Here is a 25,530-nt window from a genome sequence, read left to right on the forward strand (position 1 = left end):
TACACTTGCTCAACACAGGGCTGCCATAAATCTTCAATTAAAAAAAAACTGCAATATCTGTGAAGCACAGTAAAGCAAAAGACAATAAAGCAAAGTTTGCCTGTATTTCAATTATGCAGTGATTATACAGACATTGATTCTGTTTAGTAGCTTTGTCTATATCCTTGGTAGAACAATAAATAGAATATAACATAGGTTGCTTTCGAAGTCTAGTATGTTCAGTTGCTTTATCATGGCTAGAAGTATAGAAAAATATGCGCTCCCCCCACTAAAAAAAGTTTCTGTCATTCTCTCTTACAAAAGAGTTTATTGTCCCATTTGAGCCTCTTCCTTTGTAAGTCACTGGAGTTCAGTGTGTAATGGCTTGAAGTCGTTCACTCTCATCCAGCCACTGTTCTCATTCCTGGCGTAGTGCTTATACTCAGAGGTGATCCGCAAATGCCTGAGAGTTTAATTACTGATGTGAATCTCATTGGTTTAAGAAATGAATCCAACCTTCAGATAGTCCCTGCTGTGTAAGTAAGGATCTGTTTGCTGTTTTAAGCCTCCTTCTAATCTACAAACACATTTTTCTGTATCCACTGCTGCCAGCTGAGAGGTTCAGGCAGACCTGTTTACCTTCTGACGAATAGCTTCTTTGGCTTTCTCCTTTTTCCCCTAAGAGGGATGAGGCAGGCCAGGAAAGTAGCAGACCGAGGAAACTGGGATGGCAGAGTGATAGAAAGAGGGTCAAGGAGCCTGAGAAAGAAAGCAGAAACCTCTGTGTTCTTGTTCCTGTTACTCTGAAACCGTAGCCTCTTTTTTTATTGTCATTGCCTTTCGAGTGCTTTCTGCAAGACATGCAAATTGAGCTTGTTTATAAGCATGCTAGAACCCAGAGATTACTGGGAAGCCAAAGTGTGAAAAACAAGGGGTTTGTCCTCTTATTTATCTGAATGGCGTCCCAGAGAAGCTAAGAGGGCAGACAGCTGTGGAACTGGGACGGTGCCAGGGTCTGTCCCAGCGAGTGAGAGGTGCCTCTTGCAAGAGCCCTGCCAGGGCTCACTGCAATCAGTGTCCAAGATCATTTCTCTAGATGTCCACACTGCAGCTACCAGCATCTTTCAAAGACAGAGACAATTAAGGAGAATTCAATTCTCCTTTTTTTTTTTTTAGGAGCAGGAAGGCAAAAGCTTTGGTTTTGGTATAGTCTTTCTAAAATTCTTGGGCTATGTTCAGTTTGCAAGCAGCGCAGTCCCTGTACATTTAGGCAGGAATGTTTTCAGTAGCAATGAAGTTTAACTCCATGGTACACTGATCAAGGACAGATCGAGACATGGGGTTAGGCTGATAATTTGGCAGTCCTGACAATGGAGAATCATTGTTAGACCCTAGCTTCCTTAGGAGGCCGGTTATTAACTGTAAATTGTTACTTGAATATTCCACTGTGGGGTGGAGAGGATGTCTCATCTCACCCCACCCCAAATGACTTATTAAAGTATTCCTTCCAATTATATCAGTTAGGAATGATGTGGGCAGCAGATACCAACAAAAACAGCAAAGACTAGAATAGTTTTTTAAAATAGGCATTTATTTTTCTCTCATTTCTGGAAGTCCAGCGCATCTGGCATTATTCCTGAAATTCATTAATATCTAGGCTAATTGTTGTAATTTCTTAGCTTATCTCTCATAGTTGCAAGACAGCTGCCGTAGCACCAGTCATCTTGTTCACATTCCAAGAAGGGAGAGGAGGAAGAGAAAGGGTTAGCACCTATGTTAGGAAAACACAAAATTTCACTGAAACCCTCAAGAGGACTTTTACTTACATGACTTTGGCCAGAACAGTGTCTGATGGCTGCTTCTGGGCTAAGGTAGTTAAGGAAACAAGGTCTGGAAATGGGATTGGGTCAGACAGTTCTTATGAATACAGTTTTATTTATCTCATTATATTTCTAGGCATATTTTAGTACCCCTTGTTTTGTTAGCATCCATTATAGTCTGACCCTAAATCTAGCTCTGAGCATGCTAACAAATTAGTCAAATTGTATTAATCGCTAACATATGGACTTAATATATGCCAGCTGTTTTACATGTATCAACTCACTCAATCCTCATGACGACCCCATGAAGTGTGCATGATTAAGGTCAACATTTTACAGATTAGGAAATGGAGACACAGAGGTTTAATAGTTTGCTCAAGGTTATAGAGTTAGGGAGTGGCAGAGCCTGCATTTGAACCTGGGAGCTGGCTTCAGAGTTTTTCTCTAAATCACTATATTATATTCCTTCTTTGATAGAAAAATGTGTATAGCTATGAGCATATACACAAATGCTTGTGGAGACTTTTGCAATTAATAAGGATTACTGTAGGGAGAGCATTTGAACAGGATTGAAAGGGGATGAATTCATAGCCTGGCCTCACCATCACTAGTCATTTATTCGGCAGATATTTCTGAGATCCTCTGATTTGCCAGACGCTGTGTGAATGAGACAGATGTGATTACTCTCTATTCTAGTGGGAAAACAGAGCCCAAAAAATGAAGTAAGCAAACAAATAAATAAAGGGTATGTTATTGATGAACGAGAAGAAGGAAACACAGAGAGCTGAGAGCTGGGTAATTGGGGGAACGCTACGTTAGGGTGGCCAGGATAGGACCCCCGAGGAGGTGGCGTGTGGATTGGGAACTGAATGATGAGAAGCATCTTGCTGCGGAAATAGCTGGGGAAGAACGTTCCAGGCAGAACAGAAAGAGCAAATTTCCTAAGGGAAGAAAGAGCTTGGCTTTTAGAGAAACTGAGAAAAGATTAGCATGCGTCGTGCTAATGCCAAGGGAGAGTGGTGTAAGGTGAAGCTAATGAAGAAGTTCAAGGACAGAATGTGCTGCCCTTTGAAGTCTTGGAAGAAGTCACACTTAACTATAGTCACAATGGGAAGCTACCTGTCCCCATTTTACTCTCAGTAACTCTCTTTCTCATCATATAATGAAACATACAGTACGGCTTTGACTACGTCCTGAGGTTAATGAAGGATCAACTGATGCAATGTGTAGAACAGTGAATTGTCATGGGAAATTCTCCATAAAATAAGGGCCCATAGAGTATTTCTTCATAAGAAATATGTCTTTAAAAATTATTATTATTAAAATTATTATTTTAGAGACAGGGGAGATCTTGCTTTGTCACCCAGGCTGGAGTGCAATAGTGTGATCACAGCTCACTGCAGGCTGGAACTCCTGGGCTCGAGCGATCCTCCTGCCTCAGCCTCTTGAGTAGCTGGGATTACAGGTGCGAACCACAGTGCCTGGCTAAAAAATATTTTTTGGAATATACTCAGTAACTCAACTTGTGATTAGACAAAGCAAGTTGTGCATAAACGAATACAACTTTAAAGAAAGATCTGATATGTTTACAATGTTGTGTGGGAGTTCCATTTCCAGTTAGGATGTAGACTAGTTTGTGATAGACTTTCATTCTCACTGTAACAACTAGAGAAAAAAAGAACAAATGTAAAAATTACATATTTTTAAAAATTACACTGGGCGCAATGGCTCACACCTGTAATCCTAGCACTCTGGGAGGCCGAGGAGGCAGGAGGAATGCTTGAGGCCAGGAATTTGAGACTAGCCTGAGTAAGAGCGAGACCTCATCTCTACAAAAAATAGAAAAAGTAACCGGGCATGGTGGCACGTGCCTGTAGTCCCAGCTACTTGGCAGGCTGAGGCAGGAGGATTGCTTGAGCCCAGTAGTCTGAGATTGCAGGGAACTATGATGATGTCCCTGCACTGTATCTGGGGCAACAGAGTAAGACTCTATCTCAAAATGACAGCAACAAGAAAAACTATATTGGAGAGCTATGGATACAAAGAAGTATATGGGAGCTAAGTTCTGGGGAAGGAAGAATTCTTCCTAGGTGAGCAGCACCCATTGGTCATTTCCCTCCCTGGGCATGTCTGCTCCCTGAGTTTGTGTACTTCTGTGCAGAACATCACACCTGTCTAGGTAGAGGGGCTCTACTGGGATAAGGGGAAGCCAGTGGAACTGATAATAGCACCAGCACAACAGATTGGAATTTGTAGAAGCCCCAAATGCAGAGCTAATTCTCTCCACTCAATAATCATCCCCCCTGGGAATTCTGCTGTGAGCCCAGCAACACAGCGGATCAGGCTCTAAAGCAGAGAGAGATTTTTATAATCCATGGTGTTTATCCCAAAGCTGAGTTAGTGGGAGGAACTTGCAGGCACACAGGACAGATTGTCCCCTTGAAGCATCTGAAACCAGAGGTAAACTAAAACAAACTAGAGTTGCAGCCCAGCCCAGCCCTAGCTCAACTCTGGATCGGGCTGAAGTGATCTGCCCCTCACTCCAACTGCCAGGTAGAGGAAAAGACTTGCCCTTTCTGGGGGAAGCTCTTCTTTACTCCAGTTTGTAGAGTTCTTTTAAAAACAATGTCTGCCATGTAATAAAAAGGTATAAAGTATGTAAAGACAAAGGAAAATGTAACTCACAAACAATTGACTGTTTTTAAATCAGTATTAGCAGATACATTGACAGCATGGATGTTGCTGTTAAGAGACAAGAACTTTCAAATAACAATGATAAATATGTTAAAGAAATTAGAGGATAGATGGTCAAAAAGGGATAAAATGCATGGATAATGTTAACAGATAAATGGAATCTCTAAAAAGAACTAATTGGATATTCTCGATATGGAAAAACACAATATTGGAATGGAAGCATTCATTGAATGGATTTAGCAGCAGCAGAAATCCTTTAACTGAAGCACTAAGAAAAAGTGGGGGGAAAAGCAAAGCAGACTGTAGAGGGCATCTGCGAAATATCAAATGGCCTGACAGTCATGGTGTTGGAATTCCAGGAGGAGAGGAGAGAGAGAATGGGACAGAAGAAATATTTGAAGAGAAAATGGGTAAGAATATCCCCAAATTGATGGAAGACATCAACCCACAGGTTCAAGAAGTTCAGTAAAACTTGAAGCAGAATAAATAAAAAGGAAACCACAATCTAGGCATATCATTTCAAACTGATTAAAAAGATAAGGAGAAAATGTATTAAGAGCAGCTAGAGAAAACAGACAATGTATTTAGAAGAACACCAACGAGATTTGTAACTGACGTCTCATCAGAATCAGGAGTCCACAAGACAGTGGAATGACTTCTCTAAAAGGATTTAAACAGCAGTTTAAATATGGCCAGTAAAAAGATCTGTCAAAATGAAACTAAAGACATATTCAGAGGCCGGGCGCGGTGGCTCACGCCTGTAATCCTAGCACTCTGGGAGGCCGAGGCGGGAGTATTGCTCGAGGTCAGGAGTTCGAGACCAGCCTGAGCAAGAGCAAGACCCCATCTCTACTAAAAATAGAAAGAAATGATCTGGACAGCTAAAAATATATATAGAAAAAAAAAATTAGCTGAGCATGGTGGCACATGCCTATAGTCCCATCTACTTGGGAGGCTGAGGCAGAAGGATCGCTTAAGCCCAGGAGTTTGAGGTTGCTGTGAGCTAGGCTGATGCCACGGCACTCTAGCCCGGGCAACAGTGCAAGACTCTGTATCAAAAAAAAAAAAGACATATTCAGAATGAAACCTGAGGTAATTTGTGGCCAGCAGATCCACAGTACAAGAAATGCTAAAGAATGAGAGAGAAATGTTGAAGTTCTCAAAGCTCAGGGGAGATGACCCCTGTGGACACACAGACATGTGGAAGGAATGAAGAACACCAGAAGGGATAAATAGAAAAGACTACTTATTTTGTTTTTTAAGAGATGACTATTTTAAATTTACAACAATAATAACTATTGGAAGATGCAACACATATGACAACAGTAATATAAAGGGTAGAAGGAGAATTATACTTTGTAATTATAATTTACAATTTACATTGTTGTGAAGTTGTGAAATACTATTATAATTCAATATGGATAGTAATAAGTTATAGATCTCTGGAATCTACTAAAAGATAAGTTATAGCTTAAAAATGGAAGAAAAATGGGATAATAAAATCTTTTATTTTTTTTAAATGCCATTTTGAATTTATGTTAATTATCATACATTTAAACTTTAATTTTAAACTTAGTGGTGTTTTCCCAGTAAAAGTTTCTGTGTTAACACAGTTGCGTTCTGTTTTTCATGTTATATTTTTCTAGTGTCACTTTCTAGGGGGGGAAAAAAAAAAAGCTGATGAAGCCTAAACTCTGTTTTCTCCTAATATGGTAATGTATGAAGCTTCAGATTAAGTCTCATCGTCCTGCTGAATGGGCCTAAGGAGGGTCAGAATTACATAATGTTTCAATAATGGAAGATCATGGTGTGTACTCCACCCTGGGATGTGGGGGGGGGGGGAATATTTGGACTTCTAGCTAAAAAAATGAGAGCTCTTCCAAGTGTGCTTATCCCAAAAATGTTGTCGACTTCTTTGCCAAAAAATTTTTTTATCATTGCAATTAAGGGCTTCTCTGGGTGGTTTGTCTCAGATGAAACCAGTGTGTTACTCAACTGCTCATGACCAGGGAATTGTACATCCGTTCTGCCTCCCCCCAGCAGAGTTTTGTGACGGTTTCTCCTCTGAGATTCCACCAATATCCCCTTTGCATGAATAAGAAACTGTATACTGTAATTCAAATTATCCTTATTAGCCCTAAACATATCTTCGATTCACTTACTATTTCCCAGATTTCTCACTTCAAACATTTTCGGCACTTGGCTATAGCTGTGTGTTTGCTTAATTTCTGAGATAAATTATACAACTCTCTGCAGCCGTTGATGTGCTGTCACTGTATTGGCATGGAAAAAATGTCTATGCATGTTTCTGAGCCAAGAAAATAAAGCAGTTTATAGAACAATATTGATTTGCTGCAGATGGAAGGAGAAGACCTTCCATTTTTGCTTTATTCAATTACATATTAAACAGTTACACTTATTCTGTATTACAGTTTTTTAAAACTGTGGTCCGTGTCTGCTGTAATGACTGTAAGTTGGTGTTTTTTTTTTTTAACAAGTCAGTCAAGCATATTCATTTTTTAAAGAAATTAACCTTAAAAATCTAGAATTGGAAAAAGTTTTGGGTATCCATATACTTTTTCTGAATATAGTACATGGACAGCAGTAGGCTGTGTGAGCATTGGTAACTGATTTCAGTTTTACAAGAAGGAGATGTTTATATACTAGTACTGTATGAATTTGCCAGTGGTCTTCAGTATTAGTCTTACTGCAAAAGGAAAAAAGAGTCTTAGAACCCTAAAAATAATAAAGGGGGCAGTAACCATCTCAGTATCTTGTCGATTTCATAGAAATTTCAACCACTAAAATGTGTCTGGCTTGTTAAACTAGAAAGAATTCAGTGAAAAACTCTTATCACCCAATTATCAGACAATGCCTAAAATTCCTTTTTATCATACAACACATTTAAAAAAGTGGGTATTTCATATTTTCCTGAAGGGCTTTGATTTTAAAAAAATAAATTGGCTATCTTGCTGTCAATTAATGTTCAAAACTAGAGCTATTCTTATAGTCAGGTATCATGAAAGGATTAATGGGAAAATTCCAGAAATTTCTACTAAGGGTGATTTAGAAAACCAGAAGGATTCCTAGAGGTGTAGAGCGTATGAGCAAATAGAAACTTTTTTTGTCTTACTTACGGAAGCATTATTTCCCCTCTCATTTTGCACTCCCATGCAGATAAGTGTGCCTTACATATGCCATAGGCCGTGGCTACATTTGATAACACCCCACTGCGATCTGCATATTAAAATGTAATTGTCCTAGGTGAGTCGTAATGCCACAGTGACCACACTGTGCCATTGCTCTGCCTACCTCTTTCCACCTGGGACTTCTCATTTTGAGTGAAACAGCTCAGACCACACATCGGTTAAGAGGTAGCTTCAGTGTTTTTGTTCAATTACCACCTGAACCCATGGAGAAGAGGTTCTTTGAAAGGGTCCAACCCACACCAAATTTGAAAATTAAAAAAGAAAAGAACAAGTAACAACGAGAACAGAAGCTTTTAACGCATGCAGTAACTCAGTTAATCTCCGTGGTTGGAGCCCAGAGTGTTCTAGTTAATGAAACATTCTGCTCATAGGAAATGTAGTATTTGCCAGTTGTACATCATGGAAGTCAAATATTTTGTTTTATTTCTATGTTTTTACGATGAGAGATCTAAATCTCCTAGAATCCAAACATTTTGGCATCTATCTGCCCTACTGTGTCTCTTGCTGTGTTAAACAAACATTTATGGAATATTTTTATTTCTGAATGCTTTACATGTGTTAATTCACTGAGTCCTTGGAGCAGCCCCCTGAGGAAAGCGCCCCCTGAAGCTGCTCCCCGCTCTGCTCCGTGTCCTAGACTGACGGTGTTGCCATTAGGTAGTGAGCGCAGGAGCCCCGCTGCCCTGGCAGTGGTCGGACGCTGCCCTTAGTGGCCGTCCAGCTCTCCCCGACTCTCCATGGGTCTCCGTGCTTCAGGCTGATGCTCTACTTCCCTATCGTAATGTAGGTTTTTCCACTTAATGTTACAGATTTATTTCCCCTCACTATCTCAGAATTTCAGCAGCTAATCTTAAAAAAAAAAAAAGTATCTTTTTCAATTTAAAAAAATTTTGATAAATAGGTATTACAAAAGTTATCATCTTAACCATTTTTAAGTGTACAGTTCAGTGGTATGAACTATATTCATAATGTTGTGCAGCCATCACCGTCATCCATCTCCAGTGCTCTTTTCATCTTGCAAAACTGAAACTCTGCCCATCTCAGAACTCCCCGTTCCTCCTCCCCACCGCCAGCCCCTGGCAACCACCGTTCTACTTTCTGTCTCTGTGAATTTGACTACTCTCCATTCCTCATATAAATGGAATCGTATGTATTTTGGCTTCTTTCATGAAGCACGATGTCCTCAAGGCTCATCTCTGTTGTAGCATGGGCCAGAATTTCCCTCCTTTTTAAGGCTGAATAATATTTCATTGTATATATCACATTTTGCTTATCCACTTGTCCATTCTTGGACAGTTGGGTTGCTTCTGTGTTTTGACTACTGTGAATCATGCTGCTATGAACATGGGTATACACATATTTCTTTGAGACCTTGCTTTCAATGGTTTTGGGTATATATCCACAAGTGGAATTGCTGCATCTTAGAGAATTGCTGTTCTATTTTTAATTTTTTGAGGAACCACCATACTGTTTTCTATAGAGGCTGCACCATTTTACACTTCCACCAATAGTGCACAAGGGTTCTGTTTTCTCCACATCTTCACCAACACTCGTTATATTCTGTTTTTTAAAAAATAGTAACCACCCTAATAGGTGTGAGCAGTCAACTTTTGCACCCCTTTGTCATCATCTCAGCTACTTTACAGAAGCAAGCTTTCACCATACATGTTTTGACTAATACAAATAACTTTGCATTTTATGAGTGCGTAAAACTTATAAAAACTATTTTCATGTTAATTCCCATATGGCCACAGTGTCATAATGAAGTATAGAGAATTTTTTTTTAAAGGGCCGCCACGGAATGGAGATGATTCCCTCACATCCCTCTCCGCCACGCTAACACCACGTCATCGATTTTAAACTGAAGTTTAATTTTGTGACTTAATAATGTAAAGACACCCGTTTTCACTCACAGATATTATTCCTTCCTCAGAAAATCCATTCCTCGCTGCCGACGGATTAACAGGATGCTCTCCAACGAATCCCTGCATCCCCCCGCGTTCAGCCGCTCCAACTCGCAGGCCTCCGTGGACAGCGCGTCCATGGAGGATTTCTGGCGGGAAATCGAAAGCATTAGAGAGAGCAGCATGGTTGGGCAGGAAGAGCCGCCAGCCGAGCCCAAGCCTGTGGATGGTAAGGTGCTAGCTTTGTTTCCTGTGTGCCAACTGACTTTCTCTGTGAGTTCTCTCTGACTCTCCCGGTAGGCAGAAATCATCCCACTAGTACTTGAACCAGTGAATCCAGAGAATTCAGCAGATGGACCACCTATTCCCACTGATTAATAGCTGCTGTCCTGGCTCACGGTGACTCTTATCCAAGGTGACATGACTGCAAGGAGGCTGAGCCTCAAAAAACTCTAGAGTGATCCCATATGTGTCACTGCTTAGGGATGCCGTGCCCGTCTTTGTGATGCTGATGGCTTGTCATCAGACAGATTGAGTGTTCTCATTTTGATGGCTTTTATATTTGTACACTTGACTGTTAATTACCAAAAAGAGACAGAGAAAGAGAGATAAATTTTGCCAGTGTAATTTTGGAGAAAAAATGTTCACTGTAAAGCATTTACTGGTAGTATTGTATTAGACTGTGTTGTATTCTACCAAATAAAAGCCATGTTAAATATTCTGTTTTTCAGTGAAACTAAATAAAAGGAGGCTGAAGATTGGGTAAAAAAAAAAAAATATGCAAAAGTCAAAAAGCAGTATAATTGTCCTTAGTTCCAAAAAAGAGCTAAACTGCTCACTGGGTTGGTATTATAAAACCATATACCATTTCTTCCAGGCCCTAGATATAAAAGACACCCAGGAAAGACAAAAGGTATTTTACGCCTAAGAATGTTTTTCATTCAGCAGTGATTAACCTCAAGACAACTACCAAGATGATCTGAAACGTAATCTTCTCATTTTTCATACCCCTATCTATATGTCTTTCTTTCTCAGGACTAGGAAGTAATCACTTCGATGTGCCACAATTAGCACGCGACATCCTACACTACCAGAAATAAAAAGCCCCATAGCACATTTAATGAGAATCCACTCAAGGGAACCGTCTCCCACCAGTGGAGTGTGTCCTTACTCTTGTTACTTCTTACACTTTGCCTTTTCAGATACAGAAAGACAGGAAGACACATGCCTCTCATCCTCTACCCCCTTTTTTTACTATCCAGCCAGCTGCCCATGTGAAAAACCATGAGTTGCAACAATAGCCTCCAATTTCGATCCAACACCACAGGTTTCCTTGCTGTCTTCCCTCCTTCTCTATTTGTAACTCCCTTCTCCAATAGAGAGAAACCTGCCTCCCACCATCTGTTATCTCGTTACTCATTTGCTCACACCTAGAACACACAGAAAATATCTCCAGGTTTGTCAGCCTAAACTGATACAAAAAAACAGACCTACTAAGTAGAGTTTATTACTTATTTACAGATATTTTTCCCTGAAGCATTTGAACAGATCTTAACTGTACAATTCAGTGAGCTTTGACAAATCTGTGCACTCTTACAACCTCACTCCTGTCGAGATGGATAACATTTCAGTCCACCCAGAACAGCTCCTGCTGCTGTTTCCCAGTCAGTCTCCTCCCTGCCAAAGACGTACCGGCCCGAGGCAGCCGTGATTCTGATGTTTGTGCACCAGAGATTGGTCTGGGGTTTGGCTCCTTTCACTGAGCATAACGTTTTTGAGATTCATAGTGTATCAACTATTCATTCCTTTTTATTATCGAGTAGTTTGTATAAGTTTACGAGCTGCCATAACAAAGCTGAGTGGCCTAAAACGATAGAAATTTATTCTCTCACAGTTCTGGAGACTAGAAGTCCAAAGTCTAAGTGTCAGCAGAGCTACGGCTCTCTCGTAAGATTTTAGGGGAGAATTGGTCCCTGCCTTTCTCTTAGCTTCCGGTGTTGTTTGCCGTCCTTGGTGTTCCGTGGCTGTTGACAGCACGTCATGCCATTCTCCGCCTCCTTAGTTACATAGTGTACTGTTTGTGTCTATGTCTGTGTCTCTTCTCCTCTTCTTAAAAGACACCAGTTACGTTGGATTAAGGACCCACTCGATTAAAATATTACCTCATCTCAATTTATATCTTAATTACATCTGTCAAGACCCTATTTCCAAATAAGGTTATGTTTACAGATACCAGAGTTTAAGATTTCAACATATTTTTGGGGGGACATAATTCAATCCATAGTAGTAATATTCCCTTGTATGAATATACCACAATTTGTTTGTCCATGTACTTTTCTTTTTTTTTTTTTTTTTTTTTGAGACAGGGTCTCACTCTGTCAACTGGGTAGAGTGAGTGGCTTTATCATAGCTCACTACAGCCTCAAACTCCTGAGCTCAAGAGATCCTCCTGCCTCAGCCTCCTGAGTAGCTGGGACTACAGGCACATGCCACTATGCCTGGCTAATTTTTTTTATTTTTTGTAGAGACAGAGTCTCGCTTTTGCTCAGGCTGGTCTTGAACTCTTGACCTCAAGTGATCCTCCTACCTTGGCCTCCCAGAGTGCTAGGATTTCAGGCGTCAGCCACCTCGCCTAGCCCATCCATGTACTTTTAAATGGACTTGTGGGTTGTTTACAATTTCGATTATGATGACTAACGCTGCTATGAGCAATCTTGTGAAAATCTTTGTGTGGAGATGTTTTTATTTCTCTTGGATACATGTATTTTCCATAGAATGTGTGTAACCACATAAGAAACTGCTGGCATTTTTCCAAAGTAGTTGTACCATTTTACACCCTTTCCCACGACGTTGGACAGACAGTTGCACTTAAACATTCTTGCAGCATTTGGTGTTATCAGTCCTCTTAATATGAGCTATTCTAGTGGATGTGTGGAGGTCTCTCATTATGGTTGTAATTACATTTCACCGATGACTAATGATGTTGAACATTTTTCCTTGTGTTAAAAAACAATTACCATTGATTTTAAATCTTTCATCTTTTTGAATATAAACAGTTTCCTGTAAACATTGCCTTTAGACTCCATCCCACAAATTTTTATATGTTGTATCTTATCATTCATTTTTAAATGTTTTCTCATTTTTCTTGTGTATTTCTTAATTTCCAAATATTTGTGGATTTTCTAGACATCTTGTTATTGGTTTCTAAGTAAATTGTGTTATGGTTAAGTAACATAGTATGTAAGTGTCAATCTTTGAAATTTATTTAGATTTATTTTATGGCCCAGAACATGGTCTATGTTGGTCAAGGTTCCATATGTATTTAAAAAGAGCATTCCAGCAATACTGGAGAACAGTGGGTGAGGAGAGCATGGTGTGAGTGTGGCCTGAGGGTAAGCAGCTTCATATCTTGTAGGCCATGTCAAGGGTTTTCTTCTTAATTCCAACAGCAAGGAAAAAACTGTAGCATTATTTTTATCTGCATTTGAAAGGACTAATTTAGTTACAATATGAAAAATGGGTTGGAAAGGGACCAAGAATGGCTGTGGGAGGAATTGATGGGAGTCTTACTGCGGCGGTCCAAGTGAGAGATGATGGTACCTCTGACCAGGGTCACAGCAGAAGAGATGAAGGAAGGTGGACAACTCTGAGAAATAATAAGGAGGTAATGTCCAAAGATCTCGTTGATGTGTTGGAATTGATGTGTAAAACAGAGGGCGATGCCAGGAATGTCTCCTGGGTTACTTTCTTCCCTAATTACATGGATGGTGGGTTTCATTTATTGAAACATGAAATCCTGAAAGAAGCCTAGAGTTGGAAATGAAGAATATGAGTTCAGGTTTGAACATGTTGAGTATGACATATGATCGTTAGAGCCAAGTAGATATTGAATACACAGATATATGAAACTGGAATCCAAAGGAGTACTTTTTGTGGAGGTTATACAGTTGGCAGCCGGATAACAAACAGGATTGCATTGTACTTAATTCAGCAAACAGACTGACACGGGTGTCTGCCGCAGACATTCTCACCTATGGAAAACATACATTCCACATGTGCTGCTATTTGAATCTGAGGATTTAGGCCTTTCTCACCCCTAGTTTATGTTAACTCTAGTCCTACCAATGACTACTTCTCTCACTCTTTCATAGTTCCTTATAGAGGTGGAAGGGAAAATCCAATTTTTAGAACTTAAATATTAAACTGTAATTGTATATTTTGTCTTCAAAAATGAAAATCTTATCTCAGGCTTAAGTAAAGGAGGACTTCATAACTTGCAAATCTAAAAGATTTATTACGTTAGATTAGAGATACCAATTGTAAATTCATCTTTTATTTTCTGTTAAAGGGACAGTTTACAGAGCAAATGAATAATAAAAACAAGATAGCAAATATTTGCCTAGCTAGAAATTGGACCTGTAGAAGTACATTAGAAGGCTTTGTTTATGTACCAATGATGCAATAATGTAAACAGTGCAGTGCTCCCAGACCGATGCTATGACACGTGGCTTACAAATTAGTCTAATCTGCTGTTTAAACAACCCACATTCGGGTTTTGCCTGTTGCGAGTAGTTCCCAGAAATGTATGTGTAGTGGGTTTTCTGTTACAGGACATTGTTATTCTGAATTCCTTGTATTTCTCTCTATATAGTTTACAATAGCAGTTGATTCTCTTTGATGAATTTTAGGTTTTTAAACTGCTTTCCAAAAAAAAGGAATGATTTTCTAATGTTTAGAATAAGGAAAAAAGTAAGAGAACGAACATCAGTTGAATACCTGCTTTGTTTCAGGTTGTTTGCCATCTGTCATAAATCCATTGATGAAAAAACCAAAACTCATAATCCGCATAGCTACCTAATACTTCTGTTGTTATTACCCCCATTGTAATTTCCCAAATTTGGTCTTGAGGTCTCTCTCCGGAGAGTGGCTACAAACTCTATCCCTGTCCTGCCGGGCTCCAGGGTATTTGGTCATGGATGTTTACACTGTGCCTTTCACAGGACACTTCTTGATCCTGGCAGACAGCCTAATGCCCAAGGATCTGACGCGTGACCAAGTGTCCCTCTCTAAGGAAATTTGTTTTTACTGGCAGACACCCTTCTGGCTCTTGTCTGACCTGTATCCAGTTTATTCCTGCCAAGGTAGCCAGTCTTTAGGAGAGTCCCGTCCAGGAGAGAAGTTAGGCTCAGGTGTGTTGGTCAGGGAGACACAGAAGAGGCAACTCAACCCAATGCGTGAAATACCAGAAGCAGCGTGTTACTCACAGATCCCAGAAAGAAGACAGCGGAACCCCTCCCGGGACACTCCCACCCAACCAGCAGGTGGGGGTTGAGGGGAGGCCACCTGTAGAGCCCAGGGTGTTACCCAAGCAAGTTTCCAATGGGGAGTTCTACTTGGTGGGTCAAGCAAGCAGGCACACGTTGCATGGAGTCACACTGTGACGGACAGGTGGTCCCTGCAGCATGGCTGCACAGTGCATGTGGGGTGTGGGGGTCCGTGGGGTGAGTCAAGGAGGTTGCATCCAGCTGTCCCATATGGAGGTGGTCACCAGGAGGTGGCTGCATAGGGCAGATGTCTGGATTGACCGCATGGAAGAACTGGGAGGAGGTAGAAAACTGGACGCTGTCAAGAGTGACTAAGCCCTGCTTCTCGTATGAGAAAGTTAAACCTATATTCAAATGGATACTGAGGCAACATCAAATTATGTGAATTCACTACACTTATTTTAGTGAGAGGACATGAGGCCTAGAGATATCTTAAAACTTACCAAAATGATTCGGCTAGTAAATGGTGGGTGACACTGGGATTTGAACCTGCATTTGAGTGATTGAAGAACCCTTTTGTGTTCATTAAATTGTGTCTGTTCTACCTGGTTTTAGTTTAAATATTCATATTTCATCATTTTTTGAAATTGGCAGTCCAGATGTGGCTTATATTTAACTGTCTGGCAAGGAAATGACCTTGCCAAGTCTGCCGATTACCTTACTCTCCTAGAAAATATTCTAAAATTTGACTTATTTAAAAAATACAATACAGAATTTTCATTTGTTATAATATTCTTTCCCATAATATCTGTATAAAAAAGATAGTCTTGTATTGTTTACTGATATTTCTTGTCTGATATGCACAGACCTGTGGATACACGTGTCATCCAATCATACAGAGCATATTATAACCTTGGTAATGCTCTTTTACAGAAGGAGAACTGGAAGCAGAGTGGCTGCAAGATGTGGGTTTATCAACGCTGATCTCAGGTGACGAAGAGGAAGATGGCAAAGCCTTGCTGTCTACATTGACTCGAACCCAAGCAGCTGCAGTGAAAAAGAGGTATAATACCTACACTCAAACCATGAGGAAGAAGAATAAGCAATCCGTCAGGGATGTCAGAGACATCTTCGGAGTCAGCGAATCTCCTGTAAGTAATGAACACAGCTCAAAGAGTGTTTGGTTTGATTGGGGAGTCGGGCATGGAGTAAGAAAAAATATCAGAAAAGGCTGGTTGGCAGTTTCCATTATAGCTTCTAGAGAAAACTAAGCAGACAGCAGCACAGTGCAAAATTTTAGAAATGTGAACTTTAGTGATGATTCCTTATCTCTCATACTACAATATCCATCAATACTAAATTCATTTCCTTTGTTGAGGTTGGAGAGTAACTTCTTTGGCATTGGAGCAAGTCTTTGTGGATAGGATACACAGAGCCTTTACTTAAATCTAAGCACTGAATGGAAAATCTGTGGTCAGGCAAAGAAGTCCAGGGAAGTGGACTTAAGTATGGTGCAGGAGGTTTGGTTTAAATGGAGGTGGGGATGAGACAGTGGGTAGTGTAGCCGTTATGTTTGGATAAAGTAAAATGGTAAAAAAAAAAAAAAAAGAAGAAGAAGAAAGATACCAGCATTAATTAAGTGGATAAGAGAATGATTCAGAAAACCATAAGGGAAACATCACAAGTTTTATGAGAAATGGCTGCTTGAAGTTCCAGCTTACCTTTGGCAATTTCATGGCCACAGTTTTACTTCTGAGGCTGTTAGTCATGTTCTCCTATGTCTGTTTGTTTTATTGCTAGCTCTGCCTTGCCATGTATTTGTTCATTCATTCGTTGCATTGCCACAATGTTGCATTGCAATAATTGCATTATCGATGCAACAGATATTTATTGAATCCATGGTGCAAGATCCTATATTAGGTTTTATGCAGATAGGATTCCTGGAACTTTGGGAGTAATTAATATATAGAAAAAAGGAAATTTGATATTCAGCTACAGTTGATAAGATAAGTTGCCTGGGGTAAGTTAATCACTCTGATTTAGGTTTCTCATCTCATTAATTGAGGTATCAATAATGACATAAATTAAAACTTCAAAGACATTGAGTAGAAGTCATGGTTGAAGACAGTCTCCAATCTGAGTTACTTTAGGTTGTCTGTAAGTCTTATCTTCTCTTAGATACATTAATCACATTGGGTAGTTGCCAGAGCAGCTCACACAGGCCCAGTTAACCTTTGCATTTGTGCTAAGCATCCTAGAAATAATACCAGCCTTTAGAACTTTCTACACTGATGGAAATGATCTACTTCTGTTGTATGTTGACAATATATAGGGTCTCATAAACATCTTCACAGGTTTTTTTCCCTAAAAAATTCAGCATCTGTTCTGCAAGTAAAGAAACTTGGAAACTTCTTGGGAATGCACCTGAATTTTTTCAGTTTTTGATTTGAATTTGACAACATAAACATCAATTTCTCCCTTCCTCCTTCTCCTGCTCTATGTCTCTGTCCTAGTCTGTCTCTTTCTCTTTGTGTAATGGTGGTGTTCTTTCTTCTTCCATATTCCCCCTCCTCCTCGTCCTCCTCCTCCTCTTCCTTCCTTCCTTTCTTCTTCCTCTCTCACTCTCTCCCTGTCTCTCCCTGTCTGTCTCCCTGTCTCTCCCACTTCTTATTTCTTTCTTTAAAAGTTTCCATTTCACTTTTCTTAGTGAAGACATAACATCATAAGTTTCATAGGGAGATTTTGTATTAATCTCAGATGTATGAATTCAACCCAGTATATTACCTAGTGAGGATATAAATTCTGTAATTTAGAAAATAGATATGTAGATAATGCTAGTTATTTTCTTAATTTTTATACATAAAATTCTATGCCCCTAATCATTTTCCTTCAGAATTTGGAAGATACTTTTCCATTATCTTCTCTCGTGTACCATTGCTGTGGCAAAGCACAATGTCTCCGTCAATCTCATTCCTTTGTATAACAGATAAGAAGCTTTGTGAATTTTATTTTTATTGTTGGAAACTTGAAATTTTACCAGCTTTACCTTTTTAAAAAATTCATCCCAGTCAGTACTAAGTGAGCCCTTTCAATCTGAGAGCTCGTTCATTGTTCAGGTTCTATATAGTTCCTTCTAACATTTAAAACAAGTATTTATTCCTTTCATTTTTCCCAGTTATCTCCTTCTGAAACTTCTGTAGATAATTGTTGCATTGTTTGGATTGACCTTCTGTGTCTGTTAAATGCTCTCTTTGTGCTTTGCAAGCTTGTGTGTATATGTGTGTGTGCTCATTCTGCATTCTTGGATATCTCTTCAACTTCATTTATTATGTCGGTAATTTGGCCATGGTTGTATTAATACTTACACCTTTCGTTAGTTTTTAAAATTTTAACAGTCATGCTGCTAATTTACCGAAGGCCCGCCTCGCCCTGACTGCCCTTCCACTGTAGCAATCTGTTCTTTCTTGGCTGCAGAAGCCTCCCGGCACTCTCAAGGTATTAAATAAATTAAACTTTAGATTCCAAAGTTCTCTTCTTTTCCTGAAATTATGTTTCCTTCAGAGTCTTGTGTTTATTTTTAGCATGATTGTTGTTGTTTAATTGACTTTGATACTTGAGCGTGGGTTTATATTTATTACTGAAGGATTGATTGATTGATATATGTAGTGGCAGTTGTGTAGACCTGCTTTCTCCCAAGAATTCTCCTGCGAATAGGGGTCTGGGCCTGTGTGAGTGGTGTAATGTGTCAGTTGTCACACTTCACTTTGAAATATACATATGGCCTCAATGCTAAAGTAACAAGAGCCCTGAAGAACTGTAATTTATTTCCTTTATAGGCAAACTGACCTGCCCTGTTTAATTTCTTGTCCATATCCTTTTAGAAGGCCCCAAGGGAAGTGCAATTCAACCTTCCTTCTGTCCACGACCACCACACTCTCCGAGCACAGCACCACCACCACTGAGGCAGGTGGTCACTCGACACCGAGAGTTAGCTGCTGCCCACTCCCTGGTGTCCGGGGGAGGAAAGGGTCTGCCTGGCCCGTGATCAGAAAAACAGTTTGCAATTGCTCTGGTCATGGCCTTCTGAGTTGGGAGTGCCTCCCTGCTCTTTTCTCATTCTGAAAATGGGCTTTTTCTGCATCAGCGTTTACTTTCTACACATATTTCTCTTGTACCTTTTTGCAGGCTGAGGTTTTCCTCTACTCTTATCAAACCATTCTTGCCTGCTTTTTATCTGCCAGGAGCTTCCAACAATTTCTGTTCTGCTAATGGAAATATTTAGTGGTTTCTAGACCTACTCCTTTAAAAAGATATCTCTTTGGACACTTGGAGTGATTGCAGGGGAAGGAAAAAGCAGTTGTGCATTTTGCTATCTTGATCCAATTTTCCTGTGCTGATTCTTCAGTAGTATTTGTTCCTTTCAAAAAATAAATGTTTTTTTTTTCTTATTATAAACGTAATACATAATCTTTACTGGAAATTTAGAAAATATGGACAGGGAAGGAGAAGAATGGCAATTTCTATGGACCTAAAGACATTTTATGATTTCATTAACTATCCAACAAATTTTATTTTTCAGTGGAGTTCTTACAAGAAAGGAATAGAATATTTAACCCTGTGTTCATAGAGGCATTTTACATTAAATCAAAAATGCTAAATCAGTGTCTGGATACATCATACACAGTCTGCAATCCTGTTCATCACAAGCGGAATTCCAGTTCCCAAGTACATTGTTCCAATATTTAGAAGTTGCAAATTAAATGTGGGTGTTTTTTTTTCTGTAACACATTTAACTGGGCAAATAGTCAATCTAATTTATCTCCAGTTTCATAACTGATAAGCAACTAGCTAAAGATGAAATTGATTTATAATTGACTATATAAATATAGTCATACAGTATACCTAAAAAACATGATTATATAACTTATGTATACACATGGGTGCATGTAAGAGAGAACCCAAAAAATCATAAGTTATACAAATATGGCTTTGTCTTTCTTTCCTAAGAAGCTGACGTAGGTGGCTCTTTTCCTTAAATGAATCCAGCTTCCTTTTATCTTTCTTTTCTCTCTGTCATATGCAGCTTCCATCTTTTTGCTTACAAGTTGGCTGGGCCAGGCACCAGGCACCATAGCCATGTTCCTGTCAGTTCCTGGAACTTGTACCAATGGACTCTGTCCTTCTGATTACTTTCCTGGAAATTCTACTCAGTAGAATTCCAGTTACCTCTCAATGCCCAGACTTATATCATTATTAGCTGCAAGGGAGCCTGAGATACTGGTTTTGGGGGTTTTTTTGTTGTTTTTTTTTTGTTTGTTTGTTTTTTTAAGCTGGACACATAACTTTCTGAAAGAAAATCAGGACACTGTTAATGAAGACAGCAGACTGGATTTGGGGTATGCAGTTGACAGTATCGTCCACAGAGAACAGTGCCTATTAATGTGCCTGGCATTTAGTGGGCTCTCAGTATAGGTTAATAAATTGCTAAATGCAATGACTAGTGCGTAGGCAGTCATAGCTATGGCTGTCTCTGCAAATCTCTATGAATGTACACATAGTATGCATACCAGGGGTTAACTGCACAATTAAATTTGGGAGACTATTCCTGAATAAAAATGCACTTTCATTTTTTTCAATAGCCAGATGATTTTTATATCCTAACTCCTCTTTTGAATGTGACCCTGGATGAAGAAGAGATAGCAACAATTCCCTGCAGAAATGGTCATCTGCTAAGATAAAGCAAGGGAAACTGAGTGTAGGGAGGTTAGAAAAATAATTATTTTCAAGACAATCAGAAAAACTTGTGGGGTGGACGGGCAGGGGGAAAATTCCCCACTTAGCTTGACACAATGAAGAAAAAGGAGACTCTTAAACTCAGGAATGAATAATTAAATAGTTAAATCCACAAATAACTACAGGCCCTACCTGTGCCTACAATAACAAACATAACAACAGCTGCAGCTACAGCTGTAGCTGGAAGTCAGAATGTGGGGGAGGCTGTCAGCTCAACTTTCATCCTCTTGGCTGAGCTCATAACGGAGAATCTTATCTACCCTCCATGTATCTTCCAGCATTCATTTAATTCTCACCGTAAGAAATATTTTGACATTTCCATTATTTTCCAAATGTGAATATCTTGTGGGGAGCAGCAATAAGTGGGAAAAAGCAACACTGTCTAGGACAGGAAGTAAACACATCTCATTAGAGCCCACCATGTCCATTTCAATGCAGAATTTCAAAGAATGTTAATCTGGGTTCATAACTGCCCATGAAGCCGTCTCGGTAGAAGGCTTTATTTTTACGTGTTGAGTCCCATGCCGTGATCTGTACCACCTGGCGTGAGGCTTGGGGACTCCTTTTGCAAGGGTGCGCATGCGCGGGAGCCGTAGAAGGACATGGGGTTGCCACACCTCATGGTGGCAGCCCGTTTACGGTGAGGGACTTTGCTCTGTTACACGTCAGTATGACTACCCTTGATCTGATGAAGATGGTGAGGATGTTCAGTTTCTGTACAGTTTATTTTTGTCTTACACGTATGTTTTGTGGGGCACTCTATGTGGATCTTATGACCGTCCTAACACAGGCTGGCTCTTGGTCCCCTCTGGGCTTCTGCTGAGTCGTGTGGATGTGGCCGGTCCGTGTTCTGGCTGCTCTTCTGTCGCCTGGGGCAGGCTGAGGTCTGGATGTGGAATGCTGTCGCCTGGTGCTGTGAGCAATCCTGTTTTGCAGATTTCGTCTCTGGATTTTTCTCCTAATTTTATTGTATTTCTCATACGGGTGTTAACTCCTTCCAGTCAGAGGGCTTCACGCTTTCTGTTGAGTTGGCGGCAGGTCGTTCCCCCAGTGGAGGGAGTCTTATGTCCCTTACTTCTGACCAGGTGTTGCCCCTTCTGCTGTCCCAGCTCCCCCCACAGCGGCCACGAACTCACCCCTCAGCCAGAAGAGGGCAGGTCAGAGTTTGTAAACGTAATTGGTTTCTGAGCCTTTGCCGCACCTAACTCTACCTGTCATCTTGGTTGTCTTTTCTTTACCCTGTCGGGTGAGGGAGCGATTCCCACCCCAGGTTCTGAGGGTGGCTGAACACACAGCCCCCGACGCTGGGCAGATGAGATCGACAGCAGTTTATTAGTCACATACTCACAGCCCAGGGGAGGAGGACCCTGCACGCCACGGTGTCACTGTGGAGTGCTCCCGGGAACAGAGTGAACGGCTAGGGGCTGTAGGCTCAGTATCGAGAGGGTGGGGTGTCCCTGGTCCCCACAGGAGGTTGTGAGTGGCTTGTTTGAGTAATTCCATGGCTGGCAGGGAACTGAAGCCCACTAGCCAGGCAGAAGCAAGAACCGTGCCCTGGGTGAGGCGGGCTGTGTGGCCGGAGGACCCCCCTGCAGGACCAGAGAGAGGAGAACTTGCCATCGGGCCAGCTGGTCGTGCCAGGTGCCAACGCAGCGTAGAGCGCTGAGCCCGTTTTAGGTCTCAGGTCACACCCGCACTCCCACGCCGAGCTGTGGTCACTCACTGGTCTGGGCTTAAAAAATTTCTTTTTTCTTTTCATCCTCATGTTTTATCTTTTACCTTCTTCAAACTAGAAAAAACAAAATGGTGGGATTTTGTTGTTGTTAGATTTTCTCCCCTCTCAGTATGATATCGAAGCAGTACGACTTCTATTTCAGAGAGGTTTGTTGGATCCTGTCCTCTGTGAGTAGGTCTTTTGTCTGGACTACCGACTTTGTATCAGGTGAGCAGACGCCTATAAAGTGTGGAAAACATATGCCTTTTTCAGATCTGACCACCTGAAGCACAAGACAATGTAGATAATTTTACATATATATGTGTGTCTGTATGTACATAGATGTAGGTTAGACAAGTGCTGGTCTTCAAACATTTATAACCTGAATTTTTAAATATGTTCGTTTAAATATCAAAACGATACATCCTGATTTGCCCCTGTGTCAGGGGTTCCCAACCCACACCCAGGTTAGTGATTTATGAGAGGACTCACAGGACCCAACATATTATAGTCATATGCATGACTGTGATTTGTTATAGGAAAAAGATACAAAGGAAAATTGGCAAAGGGAAAAGGTTCATGGAACAAAGTCAGGGAATCTAGGTGCAGCTTCCAACATCTCTCACTAGATCCACCTAGGACAAGATTAATTCCTCCAGCAACAAACTGCTGTCTGCCAGGGAAGCTCATCTAAGCCCAGGAAGGAACCCCGGGCTTTTATTGGGGATGATCACATAGGCACCCTCTACCTAGCATGTAACAAAATTCCAGACTCCCAGGAGAGCAGGTATTCGGCATAAGCCACATTGCTTCAACAGTTTGGGAGTAGTGAGCCAGTCTTGACATTAGGGAATGGTGGGGACCCCCTGAAATGCAAGTTCCCAGATGCCAGCCACTTGCCAGCCTCTAAAGCAGGCCTTTCTAGGGAGAGTGTCTCAGGCCTACTGTGGTAACTCATCTCTGCAGAACTCCCAGTAGAATATATTTCTGGATGTAGAGGAGTAAAACTTCTTTCATTTGCCTTTTCTTTCTCTTTTCCCCTTAAAAAGTGATGACAGAACAGCATTGATTCTGGGGTGATCAGAACGAAACAGTTGTAAATAGTTGCAGATATTTACTGAACACCCACTAAGTGCCTAGCACGCTAGACAATAGCAGCAGAATAAGGAGACGTAGCCCCTGCACTGGGATTCTCACTTATCAGCTTAAATGAATTTAATGTGCAAACAAAAGCAGTAACGATGGTTAGAAGGTGAGGCGTGGTAGTTCACGGTTACAGGGTACGGTAACAGTTGGCCTGGGAATGGAACGTTTGTGGCCAAGGGGGGGGGACATTAACCCACTCTGTGCGTGTCTCCCATCAGCTGCCACCCACCCCCACCCCCGCGACTAAGCTGTGCTAACCTAGTGGCTCTTGCTTCAGTGCAAGTGAAGTGGTTCTGTCTTGGGCTTCATCCGGGAGAGCAAATAATTAAAGTGCCAGAAGAATCGTCAGACATGCTCAGGGCGAGCAGAGGGAGGCAGAAGCACAGCAAGGCCAGCTGTCTCCTTCCTGGTCTACTCACTGCCAAAACGTTCTGCTCCCACTTGGTTTTCACCGTCCCTTTCATTTCAAATCCTTGAGGTGACCCTTTAAAGGTGAATAAGGGGACAAGCATGGTGCCAGACACACGCCTCTCGCTGGGGTGGACAAGAAGGTTTGTTTAAGTTCCTCCAGCCAAGCCCGTTTGTAGGAGGAGGAAACAGGTGCTGTCCTTTCGTACAGGGGACAGCGAAGGACGATAGCATAATAAAATGACTACGGAGAATAGTAAAAATACCAACTTACATAATCATGTATGTTACAAAATGTCACATCTTAGCAGATTGTACCTTTTACTCTTTGAGCAAATCTGGCAAGAAATGTCTCTGGATACTAAATTTTCATATCCAAAGAACTTAAATCCTAAATTGGTGAGTATCAAGATGCTAGGCCCTAAATCAGTTTCCTACAGAAATTTGTAGGTATTGGCCCATCTGCTTTTTCATGCAGTGTTGACTTTGGAAAGCCTGATGCCTCCCTAAAACTTAGTCCTTTATTTATCCTGCTTTCATCTTTATATTTCTGGAAGCTTTTTAGGTTTATCTTTATTGTTGGGGAGCTGAAATGTCATCAGGATGTGAAATCTTTTTTTCCTTCTTTGATCATGATCAGCTCTCAGCTTTGGTTTCTGAAAATTATTCCTTTCCTTTCAATTCTGAATGTCCTCTTCCTATCATTTCTGTAATTATTTCTTTTTCTTTATTTTCTCTATTCTACCTTTCATTACTTAGATTAAACTCACCTATCTTAAGTTGTCTCTCATATTTTCCATGTCTCCATTTCCATTTGGTCTTTATGTTAGTCGATTTTGTCTACATTGTCTTGTAGCTCTTGATTCTACTTTCTGCCATGAGTGGTTATAATATGGCTTCTATAAAATTTTTAATTCAGTCATAATTCACAAGAATGACTCTCTTTTCACTGATTTCCCATTTATTGTTATAGTTACTTTCTGACTTATGGTTGCAATAATCTCTCAAATCTCTCTGAAATTGTTAAATAATTGCAGGTATTTGTCTCTTTCCTTAATTATCTGTTTCTCCCAGAATGTTTATCACTGCACTTCTTCATGATGTTGATTTTCTCTAGCTCTTGGTTTATAAACCATTGCAAAATATAGGCATAAAATCTGGCTTTAAAATACCATGGTTTTATCAGTGAGCTGCATGACTTAGACAATTATAGGTTTACTTTCCTTACAAAACAAGAAGCTTAAGGAGGAAGGCCAACTGCCCTAACATGGATCTGCCAACTTTTCCATCTTTCCCTTCTGCTCCCCTTAGGGAAGGGCTGAGAGGTAATGCTTCCAAGATGTCTGGGCATCACAGGTACCATGTTCGTGTTCCTGAAAGAAGCATCGGGCAGCTGATTCCATCCACTTTAACAAGAAAATATTAACCTTCCTGGATGCTCCATGAAGTAGAATTCCACTTAAATCTCATGGGATGTAACTATCACATGATCACATTTAGTCTTTTTAGTTAGACACAGCATCTTGGAGCAAAATCATGACATTCATAAGTTAAGGAAGAAAAAAAAGGGGGATTTTGGCAGGCACTAGCAAAGTCTGC

General features: G+C 40.6%; 1 protein-coding gene across 1 annotated transcript in view; it reads left to right on the forward strand.

Moving 5' to 3' along the window:
• Positions 1 to 25,530, forward strand: part of ARHGAP28 (Rho GTPase activating protein 28) — a 170,509-nt gene that overhangs the window by 92,806 nt on the left and 52,173 nt on the right. Inside the window, exons 2-3 of the mRNA XM_069468255.1 lie at positions 9,636 to 9,835; positions 15,804 to 16,021. Of these exons, the coding sequence (XP_069324356.1) occupies positions 9,636 to 9,835; positions 15,804 to 16,021 (418 nt within the window). The remainder of the gene's footprint in view (positions 1 to 9,635; positions 9,836 to 15,803; positions 16,022 to 25,530) is intronic.

The sequence above is a fragment of the Eulemur rufifrons genome, chromosome 5, assembly GCF_041146395.1.
Source record: "Eulemur rufifrons isolate Redbay chromosome 5, OSU_ERuf_1, whole genome shotgun sequence".
Taxonomy (NCBI): domain Eukaryota; kingdom Metazoa; phylum Chordata; class Mammalia; order Primates; family Lemuridae; genus Eulemur; species Eulemur rufifrons.